The sequence below is a fragment of the Ovis aries genome, chromosome 7 (assembly GCF_016772045.2).
Source record: "Ovis aries strain OAR_USU_Benz2616 breed Rambouillet chromosome 7, ARS-UI_Ramb_v3.0, whole genome shotgun sequence".
NCBI lineage: Eukaryota > Metazoa > Chordata > Mammalia > Artiodactyla > Bovidae > Ovis > Ovis aries.
The window spans coordinates 55,924,269-55,942,023 of record NC_056060.1 but is presented as its reverse complement, the minus strand read 5'-3'; the positions used below and the strand labels follow the sequence as shown (position 1 = coordinate 55,942,023).

The 17,755-nt window shown below is 35.8% G+C and overlaps 1 protein-coding gene across 18 annotated transcripts in view; it reads right to left on the bottom strand.

Annotated features, from left to right (window-relative positions):
• Positions 1-17,755, bottom strand: part of ATOSA (atos homolog A) — an 86,405-nt gene that overhangs the window by 2,603 nt on the left and 66,047 nt on the right. For 11 of the 18 annotated variants that reach the window (XM_042252449.2, XM_042252448.2, XM_012181534.5 and 8 more), the window contains 5 exons: positions 14,202-14,281; positions 13,029-13,137; positions 8,309-8,467; positions 2,848-2,916; positions 389-588 (listed from right to left, as the gene is read on the bottom strand). In XM_042252449.2, coding sequence (XP_042108383.1) covers positions 389-588; positions 2,848-2,916; positions 8,309-8,467; positions 13,029-13,137; positions 14,202-14,281 — 617 coding nt within the window. The remainder of the gene's footprint in view (positions 1-388; positions 589-2,847; positions 2,917-8,308; positions 8,468-13,028; positions 13,138-14,201; positions 14,282-17,755) is intronic. The other 7 variants (XM_060417932.1, XM_060417934.1, XM_060417930.1 and 4 more) reach the window with 1 other exon arrangement.

Sequence of the window (17,755 nt, the reverse complement as noted above, 5' to 3'; positions counted from 1 at the left end):
ATATTAATCCTCTACTACCTATTACTTTTATTAATGTGGCTAATAGAAAATATAGAACTATTTATATGGGTCATATTACACTTCTATTGGGCAGCATTGCTTCAGAAAACTGTTTCACTGCCCCTCCAGATATATTAGCATTTTTTCCCTAGAAAATATTTTACATTACACAGCTACCAATAAAAACTCCCTTAAGTCAACAAGTAATAATGACTGCAGAAAAATATGCCATGTGCTTTCTGCATCCTGGCATATCATAAAGAGTGTCCAAGTTAAGCGAATTCCAAGGGGCAGTTGTCTAGTTAGAGAGAGAGTTTTTTAAACTAAAGTAAAAATTTTAGAATTTTCTTCTGAAGTAACGTATTTTCATATTCATTTAGAACATTACCTCAGATGTATGAGGTAGCGTAATAACCGTTCTTCTGTATGTCGGATGTTCTCTTTATTAACACTTCTTTTCATTTCTTGTTTAACAGGTACAGAAAAAGTTCTTTGTCGTAGGAATGTCTGATGATTGGCTGGCATATCTCGCAAGTCATATATCACAACAAACATCTTCACCACAGTCTTATTAGGATTAAATAAGGTCTGAAGAAACAATATAAAAATTATTTTTTAAACCCAATGATTTGTTGATTCGTCTTACAGTGATTATGCCAACAGTAAAATAGGCTTTGTAATAATAAATTAATCCCGGTGGATATAATTCAGTTTGAAGGAATAAAGCTAATAAAATTTCAGAAGTTTATGAAATGATATTCAGTATTTTTAATGGTTCAATTTATTTTTTATTTATATAAATAAGAGATCCTGTAACAAAATCTTTTAGTCACAAATCTCTTATTAATAATACACAATACACAACTTTCACTCTTGTTCATATATTAAGAAACAGTTCCATTAAACTATTAAATACAGCTTCACTGAATTAAAACATTCCAGTTCATATACTTCAAATATTATTTTATTAAAATTAACTGCAAAATGTTCAAAATAAAATTTCAGCTTTCCTCACATTTTAAGTGAATAAATAGAATTTTTTAAAAATAAAAAGTTTGGTACAACTAGACTTTGATGTTTTAGTTACATACGGTTATTATAAAATTTAAAATATGTTCTCAAAAAAGAAATTTTTGTTTGGAAATTTTTCCAAGTTTAGAAAATAAAGTTCATTATTATTAGTTACAAAGTACACTAAGTAATAATTTATATTCTTACAGTTGGACTCATTTCAGAAACTTCAGTGACACTAGACTTTTTTTTTTTACCACCATCAATATCATAATAGACCAAAATTAAATTCAATCGCTATTTGGCCATGAATAACTGAAGGAATATTATTTTTTTTAAGTACTAATTTTTAAACAAAATTCCAAGCTGCTGATTTGACTTTAACCAAATTACCAACACATCAATAGGTAACTTGGTGCCCATGCTTTCAGAAGCTCATCCGTGGCACTGGACATCACTCACTGAATCAAAATGAGAAATATATCAATATTATGATCCAATTTTTGAAATCTAGTGAGTCTTAAAATTAAGGCTAATATATTTAACAACTACAACAACTAGTAAGCCAGAAGTTCAAGCCATGTTTATACATAATTAAACTTACATAAGGAATGAAAGACATACCCAAGTTTCAGATTTAAAATAGCCAGCAGAGTTGGCAGTCTTCAAACAAGGGGTAAATGTGCTGCCTCTGGGTTTATGCCTCATTATTATGACAACTGATAGCTAGTTTTCCAGTGACCCACACTTTCACAAGAGCTACATAGCCAGAGGCAAGAGATCAGAAGATGATCACTCTTTTAGTTCAAGAAATCCATTCACATAAAAATCTTACTTTAAAATGTGATTTTCCCTAAGTAAAGTTATATATATGTATACATACACTCCAGTATAAACATGCATATAAATTGCTTAGTACTGTTTCATTTCTGTGTGACACAAAATAAACAAATGTACAGACTCTGCCATACTAGAACAATGGGGATGCATGAAAGTGGTCTGACAAAGAACTGATCACACTGCAGTCAAAAGTCATAGAAAAGCTTGCTGAATTAGACCAGATCCTTAGTGTGAGGAACTCAGCTAGACTCTTTTATTTTTTTTAATTTCAGCTTTTTTGAGGTACAGTTGACAAATACAGCTAGACTCTTTTGAAGAGTTACAAGAGTCAATACTGTAATAGACTTTAGACTCATAGGATTATTCTGGGTCTGACTTGGAGATGGACTGAATCACAAACGGGCCTTGATATAAAATTACTCTTCTAAGAGCTGGGGATCAAAGATGATGAAGGATTACTGCACTGGGCTAGAACAGTTCTCCTAAGGCAAAACTAGATCAACATCTAGGCCAAAAGGAAAGATGCATTCTTTACCCTGACGTCTGCAGGACTTCATTTCTGCTTTGTGTAACCATCTCATTAAATCAATTTTAGAAATTATTATAGTAGGGATAATTTTTCTTCCCAAGTTCCCTGCGAAAGCAATACTAATACTTGGGGTCTCCTTTTACATGGGTCAATCTCAATCTGTCTTATTATATTAAATAGAAGATACTGGTAATCTAAATTTTATTTATACTGAAAATAGCTCTATTTAAGTTAACTGCCATATGCTATTTTTCTAAACCATTCACCTTGATTAGCTTATTAATGCTTTCCTTTTATGGAGGTCCCCAAATGGTCATTCCTGAGGCAGAGCAGGGAAACTCCAAACAAAGCTGCAGCCCCACTGTTACTTACCAAAGTTGTTGCAGCAGCAGTAGCAGGAGAAAGGGCTAAGTTCTATATGTATGTGAGAGAATGATTATTGCAATTGTAGGCTATAAAACACATACCACTTGTATTGTTCCTGAAGGAGGTACTCGATAACCCCTTTTACCAAGGGACTCTAAAGTAATCACACCCTTAAAATAAAAGAAGACAAATTGAGTACAAACTGGTGCATATTTATACACACAAAAGACTAAAATAAAAATAATAAATTATGTAATTAATAACTTTTCACAACTGTATTTGTATGGAAAAAAATTCACATTGAATTAATAGAGATACATTCAAGGAATACAAAATAGTAAGGATTTCACCCATAAGGAAACAATTTACTATTTTTCCCGGAGATGTTGCAATAAACAACATATAACATCAATGACCATGCTGCTTGAAATTTCTATTAAGATAAGATAAGATATAAAAGTAAGAAGCTCCTTAACTAAAAAGGAGATAAAGGGAGATTATTCTCTTGTATCATGTGGGAGGAGGAAATGAAGAAGCAAAACAATTTACTGATCCTTGGACATATGAAAAGTCAAAACTGAGGGATGATCCTGTTTATGTCTGGCCCCAAAAATGAAGTCGATTATTCAGTCAGGAAATTAAGTTGTTATATACATAAATGACTTTCTGACTTAAGGTAGACCAGCATCATCAGCATCACCTGTGAACTTGTTAGAAACACAGCTTCTTATTTCTCCCCACAAGCCTACTAAATCAGATCTGCATTTTAACAACATTCCCCAGATGACATCATACGTACATTGAAGTCTGAGAGGTACTGTCATATTACACAAAATAATTTTCTGAGAAAGATGCTGTAATTACTGCAGAAGTCCAAACAATGGCAAACAGTATAAATTAAAACACAGGAAGCTACAATTGAATGTGTGAAAGTTTCTAGATAACCAGGATGACCAAATGACTACAGATGGTGATTGTGGTACTTAATTCTTAGGTAGCTTCAAGAAAAAAATGCTGATTCATTTAACTGGGTGAATAGTTTTCTTTTGAGTATTCAAGTAGAATAATTGCATGTTTTACAATTCATATCCCATCATTTTACATTGTACTTGCCAAAACATGCCAACCTTATGTAAAAGTAAATATAAAATAGGACTGTCCTATCAGGTAATATCTCTGTTGGGTTTGAAAGACTGACCAGGGGTAGGGGTGGGGGATAAAAGGGAGGGGACAAAGGTAAAAGGGAAGGCCAGACTCTAATATGTGAATACCTAACCTTCAAGTGAACAGCACTTGACAATCAGAATATTAAATTAGTATGTTGATAATAGGAAATGTTCATGTTCATTTCAAGGGCACTGAAAAGACATGTGGTTCTTAATGAATCTGATATATCAATGGTCATTTAAAGCATGAAAACAGCATGTTAACAAACTGCATCCCTAACCAAAACAGTAATGAAGCTTTAATAATTTTTCTCTTACAATTTTCTCTACATGAAAAAATGCTATGGTATATATAGTGCTCCTCTTTTTCCTAGTTCCAGAAAGAAAAGCAAAATATATCTAAATAATAGCTACCTTTCTAATTACATTACTCCAGCCAATACACTACTGTATTTCCTTGCCATCCTCTGTTAAATATATATAAGAATATTGGTGAGGGAAAATCTACTACCAAGCCTGCACTTATTTCCTTTAATATAATTCTAATAGTTTTTAGAATATAATAATAATACATCAATTTATAAGGGAAGAATATAGATTTTTCTAAAACCTCAAATTTTAAGGCAACACTTCACAAAATTTCTAAGCAATGTAAGACTAGTATTGACAATGGCAAGTTTGGAATTTTATAAAGAGATTAGGAAAGTATTTGGAATTTCATTAGTATTATTATTAAATTTATTATTTTAACAATTTAATTATTTTAATTGGTTGGCATATTAATATTTATATCTAGAAAATTGCTGTATATAACATAAGGAAGAAAAACATTTCCTTCTGGCATTTTAGAATGGAATAGAAGGATTAAGAAGAACTCAATTTGGCCAAAATCTTACACAAAAACTCTTTCTCAAGTGACTGTGTAATAGAAAATATGCAAAACTAAGTAAAACTGAAGGAAGATATCTTAATATGGCTAATTACAAATAGAAAAAACATATAAAATATATAGTGTTGCTTTTAAAAAATCAATTAATTTATTTATTTTCGGCTGTGCTGGGTCTTCGTTGCCACACAGGCTTTTCTCCAGTTACAGTGAGTGGGGAGTATTCTTTGTTGCATGTGGCCTTCTCATTGTGGTGGCTTCTCTAGTCGCAGAGCAGAGGCTCTAGGGTGCATAGGCTTCAGTAGGTGTGGTGTATGGGCTCAGTAGTTGAGGTTCCTGGGCTCTAGAGCACAGGCTCAATAGTTGTGGCACAGAGGCTTAGTTGTTCCGCAGCATGTGGGATCTTCCTGGACCAGGGATTGAAGCTGTGTCTCCTGCTTTGTCAGCTGAATTTTTTTTTTACCACTGAGCCACCAGAGAAGCCCCTACAGTGTTGTTAATATGATCATAATGCAAGTTATACCATGATGCTGCCATGAGCAAACCTGCTTTAGACCTTTCTAACTGGTACATGCAATAGCTTCTAAACAGTGAAATGTCACATTACCTAACACTTGGAGAATATTCTTAGCATTAACACTGGACTGGAGAGAGAGATTTATCTGGCTTTCAGCTAATCTTAAAGCCCGATACTATCTCCACACCACAAAGACAGAATTTTCTGTGCTAAAATTTCACTTTTGTGAGTCAACTGTATAATTTGTTATGAGAAGTCCCAAGGTCATTATTAGAGTAACAAAGAGGGATTTGGTGTCTCAGTTCCACTGGTCTATGATATATACTACCTTATCAAAACATGATCAGTCCTTTGAAAACAGACAACTACCAAAATATAAATAAGATTCCCTAAAATACAAGATTAATTTTATTAATATACAGTAGGAAAGATCTGTGATCTAAGATTTGGACTGGGTCATTTGCAAAGGCAACTCATTTTTAATGAGTAAAAAATTACATAATGGAAAATTTATTAAAGACAATTATCAGAGAAAAGTAAAAGATTCTTAAAGGATATACTAACTTAACCTAATTTAAACTCTTTTCAATATTTATTCAAAATCTGTGATCACCTGGATGTACCTTCTGGAGACAGCATGATAAAATCCTTTACCTCTTAATCCTTCGTTTTTTAGATGTCAACCAAGGTCAAGGATAAATGTTTTGCTTTTTCTAAAGCACAGTTCAAATTACCTCTTGCTCATGAATTTCACACCAAGATATTTTTTGAGCTCATTTTCAGACAATTCACTCTTTTATCTTGTTTCTAACTCCCCTAACGGTCGTCAGGAACTCTGTACACTAATGACCTCAGACCTTATCTTTCCATTTCTATATTAGTATGTGCCAACAGAATATGTGAAACTAATGAGACTCCTTGATGTTCTAGTAAAGCAAAATGGGTATCTTTATAGATGTATTTTAATACCGTAAGCATTCAGTATGCACATTTTTTTGATATTGAGCTTATCTTAATGATATTTCAATGATATTTTCCATTATCTAAAATTAAGGTTTTTTTTTCAAAATTATACTGAAAAGTGGATATATCTTTCTATGTTAAGTGAATATCGTTTGGTGGATATGATAACTGGGCAAATTTGTGAAGAACTGAGCCTGTTTTTTGTAACAACCATTGTTATGCATCTTCACGATTATTACTCACAAATATAATTATTATCAAAGAAAGAAAACTTTGAATAAATGATTATATATCATTGTGCTTTTTTGATTAAAGTATGAAACACACAGACTCCTGACTCTCAATTATGTAATAGAATTTCCTTTTCATAGCTTTTATTCATAACAAAATGCACTGTTGCTAATGTCCTTGAGAATCTAGAAGATGGGGGGAAAAGGATATTAGAAAGAAAGAAGGAAAGAAAGAAACTGGATCAGGTGATAAGCTAGGAAACTCAAATAGGAAGACCAGAAACATATATTTCTATGTCTATTGAAATTTGTATTTCCCAAAGTAAGGCCTAACATAAAAACCCTGATCTGACTCCATATTTTATACCATCAGTGCAAACTTCTTAAACATTTGTATTAGTAGCCACTGACTTGTCTTTTGGAAAGGGGCTGACAGTAATCACACACCAGGACCTGGTATCATTTTTGCAGTTGAGGGCTTATTTTATCCTCAAATCTGCTGGAATAAAAAAATGAGAAAGATAAAATTATAGGATCTTAAGGTTCAAGACGCTGCTCTTATTCCCCTGAGGTGTTTTACTCACCACTAAAGCATTGGCACAGAGTCAGACACAGCTAGTATTCTAAAGAACCTTGTTGTTGTTCAGTCACTCAGTCTCTGAGACCTCAGACTGCAGCACATCAGGCTTCCCTGTCCTTCACTATCTTTAGGAGTTTGCTTAAATTCATGCCCACTGAGCTAAAAAATCCTGTTCAGTTACTCAGTCATGTCCAACTCTTTGCAACCCCATGGACCGTAGCCACCAGGCTCTTCTGTCCATGGGATTCTCCAGGCAAGAATATTGGAGTGGGTTGCCATGCCCTCCTCCAGGGGATCTTCCCAACCCAGGGATCGAACCCAGGTCTCCTATACTGCAGGCAGATTCTTTACCACTGACCCACCAGAGAAGTCCAAATTCATTTCTACTTGATGTTATTGGCCATATTTAGCAAGCAGGTAAACTTGTTTGCCGTCCTGAGGGTAGATTCAGAATAGCTTGCATTTGTGGCTAATTGTCATAAATCAGTTTACGTACTCTGCACAGATTCCTCATTCTTCCCTAACTCTGATCAGCAGGGCTGTGCTGTTAGACGCTCTCAAGTCGGAGCCTCAGGAAACCAGGCAGCTTCTGGTGTAAAGTCTCACCCTTTTGCATTCCCCGGGTCTGGGCCAATTTATCCATCAATTTCAAGAAACTACACAAGGCCACATTCAGAGCTAAAGAAATAAACTGTGTAATATAGTATCCTCGTCTGTTTTAGGGATCCTAGGATTGGGACTGGAAAAAAAAAATGGTCCAAAGATAAACCAAACAGGAGAAAGGGAGTGAAACGGTTTCACAGAAAACGTAGGTCACTAAATCCTTATTTAAACTCTACTGAGATGAGGCTCATAGTGAAGGCAACACTGATAGGACTAGAGTGCACAGTAAGAACTTAAGAATTTGTGTGAACTCAGCAAGATATGGAATTACAGTGTCACTAATCAAAATTTTATCATTTCTTCGAATTACATAAAACAAGTAAATTTTCAGCATCATCTCAAATACAAGAGAGGATATCTATCATTGGAGCTTGCTCAGAAAGAAGTTGTAAGGTGCTATTTTGGCATATTCGTCTCTATTTGGCCCTCAATCCACTCTTGGGAAATGGTTTATATTTTCAGGCATTGTACCAAAGCAGTACTAAATCTCTTTAAACTTAAAGGCATTTGTCATTAAGATGGCTGATTTCAGCAGAAGACAATTGAAAAATACTTGCCATATAAGGAGAGGGAGCATTATCGTCGGAAACACTGTAGAATGACACTTCAACTGGAAGAGTCAAATGGGTGGGGCAGAAGACACCACTTGCCCCTACCTCTGCAGTAAAGCCATCAACAATGCCGAGAGGATCTAAACGATAGTTCAAGACAGACTCCTGGGAGATAAGATAAAATAAATTTTAAGGAACAATTAAAAGTTAACACGTTCTTTCTATTTAAAGAAATATGTTAACTATGCTTTCTGGCACTAGGAGAGTGGTCACTGCCATTGCCATGCCCCCATTTCAAAAGTTCATCTGGCCAGAAATCAATTTCCTCCCACATCAATCATATAAAGTTTGGCCTTCTTACTATTCCAATCTACACTGAACTATCTTTAAACTTAACCACTGTTTAGACATAATTATGTAATAAGTTATTCTTATCTCTGTGAAGAAAAATATGCTCTACCAGAGCAAGTATAATATTACAAGTTTTCTTATTCCTCACAGAGTATACTCCTAGTGTTAACCACAGAGAAGCACTTGAAAGCTTGTTAACAGGTTATATTACAGAAGTTGCATCAAAACAGAAAGTCAAGTACTCAGCTTTGAGAAACAAGTGCTTCTTAAAAACTGCTGTATGTGACATATGTTTTATTTTTCAGTTTAATTTAAAAAACAGCAAATACATGTTGGGGAGAATATTTAAGAGTATATAAATAAAAGCAGTAGAGAAGCTCCTTATCCATCTCTCCCAAGTTCATTCACTGAGGGAACCACTCTGTTATTTAATATTTATCTGCTCAGGTATGAGAAAAAAGTAAATCTTTTCACAAGCTCTCTTTATGGATACATCATGAAATGTGAGTAGCATTTCTTTGATTCAATAATTCTTTGAAAAGAAACACTCCAAGCCCTCACGAGTCTAAATTTGAAAGAGATATCAGCAATTCTCAAGTTCCATGGTCAAAAAGACCATCCAAAGTAGTCTCTGACTTTAGATTTTTAAATGAATATACTAGCATGCATGCTTGGAGAAGGAAATGGTACCCCACTCCAGTGTTCTTGCCTGGAGAATCCCAGGGATGGGGGAGCCTGGTGGGCTGCTGTCTCTGGGGTCGCACAGAGTCGGACACGACTAAAGCGACTTAGCAGCAGCAGCAGCATGCATGCTAGTCCCTATTCAGTGCAAAACTATAAGAAAAGGAAATAAAAGGCATACAAATTACAAAGTAAAAAATAAAACCTTTCCTATTTCTAGATGATTTGGAAATCTACATACAAAAATCTCCCCCCATGAACAAAATTAATAAGCCAGTTGAACAAGGTGATTGGTGGTTATATATGTGTTTATGCATGCATGCATGCTAAGTTGCTTCAGTAGTATCTGACTCTGTGCAACCCTATGGATTGTAGCCTGCCAGCCTGCTCTGTCCATAGGATTCTCCAGGCAAGAATACTGGAGTGAGTTGCCATGTCTTTCTTCAGGATATGTTTTTATACATGCATATATACACATACAACATACATATGTACACACACACACACACACACACACACACACACACCATCATTGTTGTTTAATTGCTAAGTCCTGCCCAACTCTTTTGAGACCCCATGGACTGTAGCCCGCCAGGCTCCTCTGTCCTACATGCATATATATACATACAAACATACATATGTATATATACACAACACACACACATATATATACACCAACTGCTATTGTTTAGTTGCTAAGTCATGTCCAGCTCTTTTGAGACCCTATGGACTGTAGCCCTCTAGGCTCCTCTGTCCATGGAATTTCCCAGGAAGAATCCTTCAGTGGGTTGCCATTTCCTTCCTGACCCAAGGATTGAACCCACGGCTCCTGCAGTGGCAGGTGGATTCTTTACTACTGAGCCACCAGGGAAGTCTCAGTTCAGTTCAGTCACTCAGTCATGTCTGATTCTTTGCGACCCCATGAATTACAGCACGCCAGGCTTCCCTGTCCATCACCATTTCCCGGAGTTTACTCAGACTCACATTCATCGAGTCCGTGATGCCATACAGACATCTCATCCTCGGTTGTCCCCTTCTCCTCCTGCCCCCAATCCCTCCCAGCATCAGTCTTTTCCAATGAGTCAACTCTTCTCATGAGGTGGCCAAAGTACTGGAGTTTCAGCTTCAGCATCATTCCTTCCAAAGAAATCCCAGGGCTGATCTCCTTCAGAATGGACTGGTTGGATCTCCTTGCAGTCCAAGGGACTCTCAAGAGTCTTCTGCAACACCACAGTTCAAAACCATCAATTCTTCGGCACTCAGCCTTCTTCACAGTCCAACCCTCACATCCATACATGACCACAGGAAAAACCATAGCCTTGACTAGACGGACCTTAGTCGGCAAAGTAATGTCTCTGCTTTCAAATATCCTATCTAGGTTGGTCATAACTTTTCTTCCAAGGAGTAAGCGTCTTTTAATTTCATGGCTGCAGTCACCATCTGCAGTGATTTTGGAGCCCCCTCCAAATAAAGTCTGACACTGTTTCCACTGTTTCCCCATCTATTTCCCATGAAGTGATGGGACCAGATGCCATGATCTTCGTTTTCTGAATGTTGAGCTTTAAGCCAACTTTTTCACTCTCCTCTTTCACTTTCATCAAGAAGCTTTTTAGCTCCTCTTCACTTTCTGCCATAAGGGTGGTGGCATCTGCATATCTGAGGTTATTGATATTTCTCCCGGCAATCTGGATTCCAGCTTGTGTTTCTTCCAGTCCAGCGTTTCTCATGATGTACTCTGCATAGAAGTTAAATAAGCAGGGTGACAATATACAGCCTTGACGTACTCCTTTTCCTATTTGGAACCAGTCCGTTGTTCCATGTCCAGTTCTAACTGTTGCTTCCTGACCTGCATACAGATTTCTCAAGAGGCAGTCCAGGTGGTCTGGTATTCCCATCTCTTTCAGAATTTTCCACAGTTTACTGTGATCCACACAGTCAAAGGCTTTGGCATAGTCAATAAAGCAGAAATAGATGTTTTTCTGGAACTCTCTTGCTTTTCCATGATCCAGCGGATGTTGGCAATTTGATCTCTGGTTTCTCTGCCTTTTCTAAAACCAGCTTGAACATCAGGGAGTTCACGGTTCACGTATTGCTGAAGCCTGGCTTGGAGAATTTTGAGCATTACTTTACTAGCATGTGAGATGAGTGAAATTGTGCAGTAGTTTGAGCATTCCTTGGCATTGCCTTTCTTTGGGATTGGAATGTGTGTATACACACACACACACACACCCATAAATACAAAATCATTCATTTATTCTTTGGCTGTACCTCATGGCATGCAGTTTCTTAGTTCTCTGACTAGGGATTGAAACCCTACGCCCTGAAGTGAAAGCAGGGAGTCCTAACTACTAGACTGTCAAGGAATTCTTTAAAAACACTGTTGGTGGGAGTGTAAATTGGTATAGCTGCTATGAAGAACAGTATGGAGGTTCCTTAAAAAAATAAAAATAGAGCTACCATATGACCCAGCAATCCCACTGGTATACCTGGAGAAAACCGTAATTCAAAATGATACACGCACCCTAATGTTCACTGTTGCACTATTTACAATAGCCAGGACATGGAAGCAACCTAAATGTCCATCAACAGAGGATTGGATAAAGAATATGTGGTACATATATACAATGGAGTAATACTGAGTCACAAGAAGAATGAAATAATGCCATTTGCAGCGAAATGGAGGGACCTAGAGATTACCACACTAAGTGAAGTAAGTCAGGTAAAGATAAATAAAATATAGTACCACTTAAATGTGGAATCTAAAAAGAAGGTACAAATGAACTTATCTACAAAACAGAAAGAGTTAAAGATGTAGAAAAAAAACTTATGGTTACAGGGGATAAGTGGGGCAGGATAAATTGGTAGATTGGGATTAATATATACACACTACTACATATAAAACAGATAACTAAGAAGGACCTACTGTACTGCACAGGGAACTCTACTCAATAATCTGTAATGACCCATATGGGAAATGAATCTAAAAAAGAGTAGATATATGCATATTTACAACTGATTCACTTTGCTATATAGCATAACCTAATACAACATTGTAAATCAACTGTATTTCAATAAAAAAATTTTTAATGTCATTTACAAGTACAATGTTTAAGACTTTTCTAATTGAAGACTACTAAACCCTTGATATACTTGATCTCAAGTACAACAGTCATTAAATAAAGCAGCACATGTATGAGAGACCATTTGACTTTTAAAAAATAATCTCATTTTAGAATAAATTAAGATTAACAGAGAAGTTGCAAATAAAGTACAAAGAATCATTTGATTTTGAAAATCAACCTCCTCTGATGATGAATCAGCTTCTATCAGCCCATCATCAATCCCTTCTGGATCCCAGAGACAGTTTTACCAGATAAGATGTGGTCAGGTCTATTTTCCAGGTAGAGTAACGGATACCTCCATCCAACCTGATTTCACCCATGTGCTCCATCTCTTCCCACCAGCTACCCAACTGTACGTTATCACTGCCAACAATCTCCCAACTTCACTTGTCATGAAAAGGAAAGGGAAAAGGAAAAAAGAAAAAGGAAAAATAGGAAAGGAAGAAAAGAAGGTCATTTCAAGGCTTTAGAAAAATATAATCTATTTATTTCCTTTTCAAAAACAAATGATATAGCACCATGGATCTAGGTTAAGAAACATCAACTCTTAAAATAGTTTTAAAAAACATTACCTCAAAATTTCCTAAGAGACTAAGACTTGTTACAGGTGGAGCACTAGAACTGAGAAGTGGTTTTTCATGAATATCTGGATCATCTTCAATGTTTAAACATGGTTGAGGACTATTTAAAAACAGAACAAAAAATTAAAAAAGAAAAAATCAGCAAATGGGCACATTAACAATACTGTTTTCTAATTTACTTTTGTACAAAACTAAATTAGGAAGATCTGATCAATTTTACTTGAAGTATCATAATCAAAATTTAATGTAATCAAATGTTAAGATATGAAATATCTTAAATTCTGGATTTTATAATCTTTGTTATTGTATTTGATAAAGAATATATATAAAGCATCCTAGATTTCAAGGTGGAATTTATAACATATCACATAGAAGCATCTACTGGAAATATATAGTAGTATAATGTAGTCTTCTTGGACTGCAAGGAGATCCAACCAGTCCATCCTAAAGGAGATCAGTCCTGGGTGTTCATTGGAAGGACTGATGTTGAAGCTGAAACTCCAGTACTTTGGCCACCTCATGTGAAGAGCTGACTCATTTGAAAAGACCCTGATGTTGGGAAAGACTGAAGGTAGGAGGAGAAGGGGACGACAGAGAATGAGATGGTTAGATGGCATCACCAACTCAATGGACATGAGTTTGGGTACACTCCAGGAATTGGTGATGGACAGGGAGGCCTGGCGTGCTGCAGTTCAAAGGGTCGGAAGGAGTCGGACATGACTGAGCGACTGAACTGAACTGAATGCAGTCTTCTATATCAATCTTCATTTTAAGTTAAGAACTAGAATACAAAGCAAAATTATGTGACTAAGGCATATAATGAGAGTATTATTTGTCAACATGGAACAAACTGCCAAGGCTGTTTTGCAAAGGCGTGTAAGACAAAGGAGGAGGTGAATGACCAGAAGCAGACAAACCCACTTAAATGTTAAAACCAATGTTAAGTGTTTGTTTATTATGATGCCATTATATAGTTAGCTATGCATTGTCTTAATCTCTCTCATCTTTAATAACTGAATGTGTGAAATCATCTTGAAAATGATAAAATGAAAAATAAGACTCCTGTTAAAATTTTTATTTTCAGAATCAACATCATTTACTATGAAAGGCTAGAATTTTGTGTAATATTATTTCATATATACAAATCAATTTTAAGATAAATACCTTCTAGATGATAAGCTTTTCAGATGCAGGAATGAAGAATCCAGATCAAAGCAACCTGATTGTGCCTTTCTTTGAGGAACCTAAGGTTAAAATAATCACTTGTTAGGTTTCAAAAGAATTTCAAAAGACTATTTTTTTCTTGACTTGATCAAACAAATTTCAAATGAAAGCTAAGCATATCTTAAAAAATAATAGAACTTCTCTTAATAGCGTACTTAAAATCACCCTTTTTATTACATGTTGTCCCTATGTCTTCATTTTATTAACTAGTTAAAAAATAAACAAGTGATTAATAAAAGCACTTTTACTGTGTTTTTTTTTTTTTGGCCACGCCTCGAAGCTTGCAGGATCTTAGTTCCCTGACCAGAGATTAACTAGGGCCACTGCAGTGAAAGTGCCAAGTCCAAATCACTGGACCACCAGGGAATTCCCTAGGTTTTGACTTTTTTTAAGAACCAGACTGGGGACTTCCCTGGTAGTCAGTCCAGTGTCTTAAGATTCTGGGCTCCCAATACAGGGCCCTGGGTTTGATCCTTGGTCAGGGAACTAGATCCCACATGCCACAACTAAGACCCTGGTGCAGTCAAATAAATGAATAAAGAATCAGAACCAGTTTTCTCTAAAACCAAGTTTTACATGTAATCTTAATATAGAATAAGATTTTTACTTTTTACTTTACATACTTCTGTATTGAATGTGGTAGAAATAAATGATTTATAGTTTTACAATAAAAGGGGGCAAAAGAATTAAACAGTGATGGGAGCCTGGGGTCCTGGCAACTCCACTGTTCCTTTACCTATCCTTACCCCAGTGCACATTTCTAAGAACCCTGGCTGGGGCTTCACAGAGAATAGTTTTGAAAAATACTATTCTGGATTTTCAATCACTATTGTATACCAAATTACATTTAAGACAAACCACCAACTAGCTCAAAATATTCTAAAAGTCAAAGATCCCAGTGTAAATTAAAAGGTAAAATCACATACAACATGCAGGTTAGATGAATTTGTCTCTAAAATTAAAGTTAAATATGTATTAAAGTATCTGAGTTATTGGTCTAATTTGTGATACAGATGATACTGAAAGTCTAAACAATCTCAATATTTTTGAGAGTTGTATAAGTATACCATGCTATATTTTGGAGTCAGAACTTAATGTGAAATAGTCAATCCAAATTCTCATGTCTTCAATTCAGGAACATTTTCTACTTTAATTTCTTCTAATACTGCATTTTCTTTATCTACTCTTCCTTTTGGAATTTCTACTAGGCTTATATTGAACATCTCATTTTATCCTCCAGGCCACTTTCATACTGTACCATCTCTCTTTCCTTTTGCACTTTATTCCAGGTGCTTTCTTAACATGTGTCTGTCTATTTATTAAATCTCTATTCAGATGATTTCAGTCTACCATTTAATTCATGTATATGGGTATGTGCACATATGTGTACACTTCAATTATATTTTTCATTTCTATTTTTCCAATTCCACATGTGCTGTTATCTCAGTTCCCTGTCTTTATCTTCATTTATATCCCGGAAAATTTTACAAAGAATTATTTTTAATTATCTTTCATGCTGCTCTGATAACAAGATTCCTAAATATGAATTCCCTTCCTTCTTTCTCTTGTTGATTCTTTTAAGGTGCTTTGTAATTTTAATTCCCCTGAGATCATCTTTAGCAGGAGCTATTGTTGAAAATAAATCCTTGGTGCCATGGGTTATAGATGTGGGATAATCTCATGTTTTCTCATATATAGCACAAATTTGGAGCCCCCTATCTTGGGGTGATTTAGGCTTAGGTCCAAATTCTTTGGGGGACTTGTTTTCCCATCTAATCTATACCTTCCTGTTGTACCTTTTAATTAAATAGGTGATTTTTTTCCCCTCCTCTCTCCCATTTCTAGAATGGCTGTCCTCTTCTGTTCTGGCTTTATGGAGTTTGGTTTTAGGTCTCAGCTATGACTGGTATAGACCTGACTCCTGACCCAGCAGGAACATTAAATCTTAGCATTATATTAGATTTAGATATTCTGGAAAGCCATAATTAATTCACCCCTAGTTAGTATTTGGAAATGTGTCTTTCCTGCTCATATACTATATTATGTATTTATAAGTTGTGTTATATTTTATCCAGTATTTCTGCGTTTAGGAAAGAGGAAGGATCTTGTATCAACTCAGTTGACCATATTGAACAGAATTCTGCATGTAGTGGTCTTTACATCAGCATGATGCAAGTTTGTTTCCTGATCACTTGGGTATTTTGAAAGCATCTCATAGGTAGGTCAAATATTTGGGATTATTTTATATTGTTTGGAATTCAACTTCTCTAAAACAAATACCTAAGGTCCTAGTTATAATTTAAATCTAGATCTCTTATTCAAAAATTATTTTTTAAACATATGCTTTGCCTTTACTTTAAACACTCACATAAAAACAAAAATTATTTTATATTAGTAGCAAAATAACAGTTTACCTTTAGTTTAACTGAAATGGCAGCACTAGTGACTAACTATCAAATGCTTACCATATGTCAGGAATGATACTAATCATCCTCCTAACACTAAAGCAGACATTATCACTCCCTTTTTACAGATGAGGAAACTGAGGCTCAGAGAGATAATATTTCTCAACTAATGTCACGGAAACAGTGTCAGACTTTATTTTTGGGGGCTCCAAAATCACTGCAGATGGTGATTGCAGCCATGAAATTAAAAAACGCTTACTCCTTGGAAGAAAAGTTGTGACCAATCTAGATAGCATATTGAAAAGCAGAGATATTACTTTGCCAACAAAGGTTTGTCTAGTCAAGGCTATGGTTTTTCCAGTGGTCATGTATGGATGTGAGAGTTGGACTGTGAAGAAGGCTGAGCACCGAAGAATTGATGCTTTTGAACTGTGGTGTTGGAGAAGACTCTTGAGAGTCCCTTGGACTGCAAGGAGATCCAACCAGTCCATTCTGAAGGAGATCAGCCCTGGGATTTCTTTGGAAGGAATGATGCTAAAGCTGAAACTCCAGTACTTTGGCCACCTCATGAGAAGAGTTGACTCACTGGAAAAGACTCTGATGCTGGGAGGGACTGGGGGCAGGAGGAGAAGGGGACGACTGAGGATGAGATGGCTGGATGGCATCACGGACTCGATGGACATGAGTCTGAGTGAACTCCGGGAGTTGTGATGGACAGGGAGGCCTGGCATGCTGCAATTCATGAGGTTGCAAAGAGTCAGACAGGACTAAGCGACTGAACTGAACTAAACTGAACTGAACATCACATGGCTAGAGAATAGTCGGTGTGACTCCAAAACAAAGCTGTTAACCATCACACTCAGATCTGTATTTGTAAATGTAGAAAGGGGAAACCTCTATATCTCAAAATAAGATGATTAATTATACAGGTCCTAAATCAAAGACAGCCACAAATCTGAATCCCAGATGATTCAGCTGGTAGTGTCAACAAGGCTCAGTACTATAACACAAATCTATTTATAAAAAATATACTTGACACTTATTTTCCTTACATTTAGTAGGAATTAATATGCTAGACATTGAGAATTT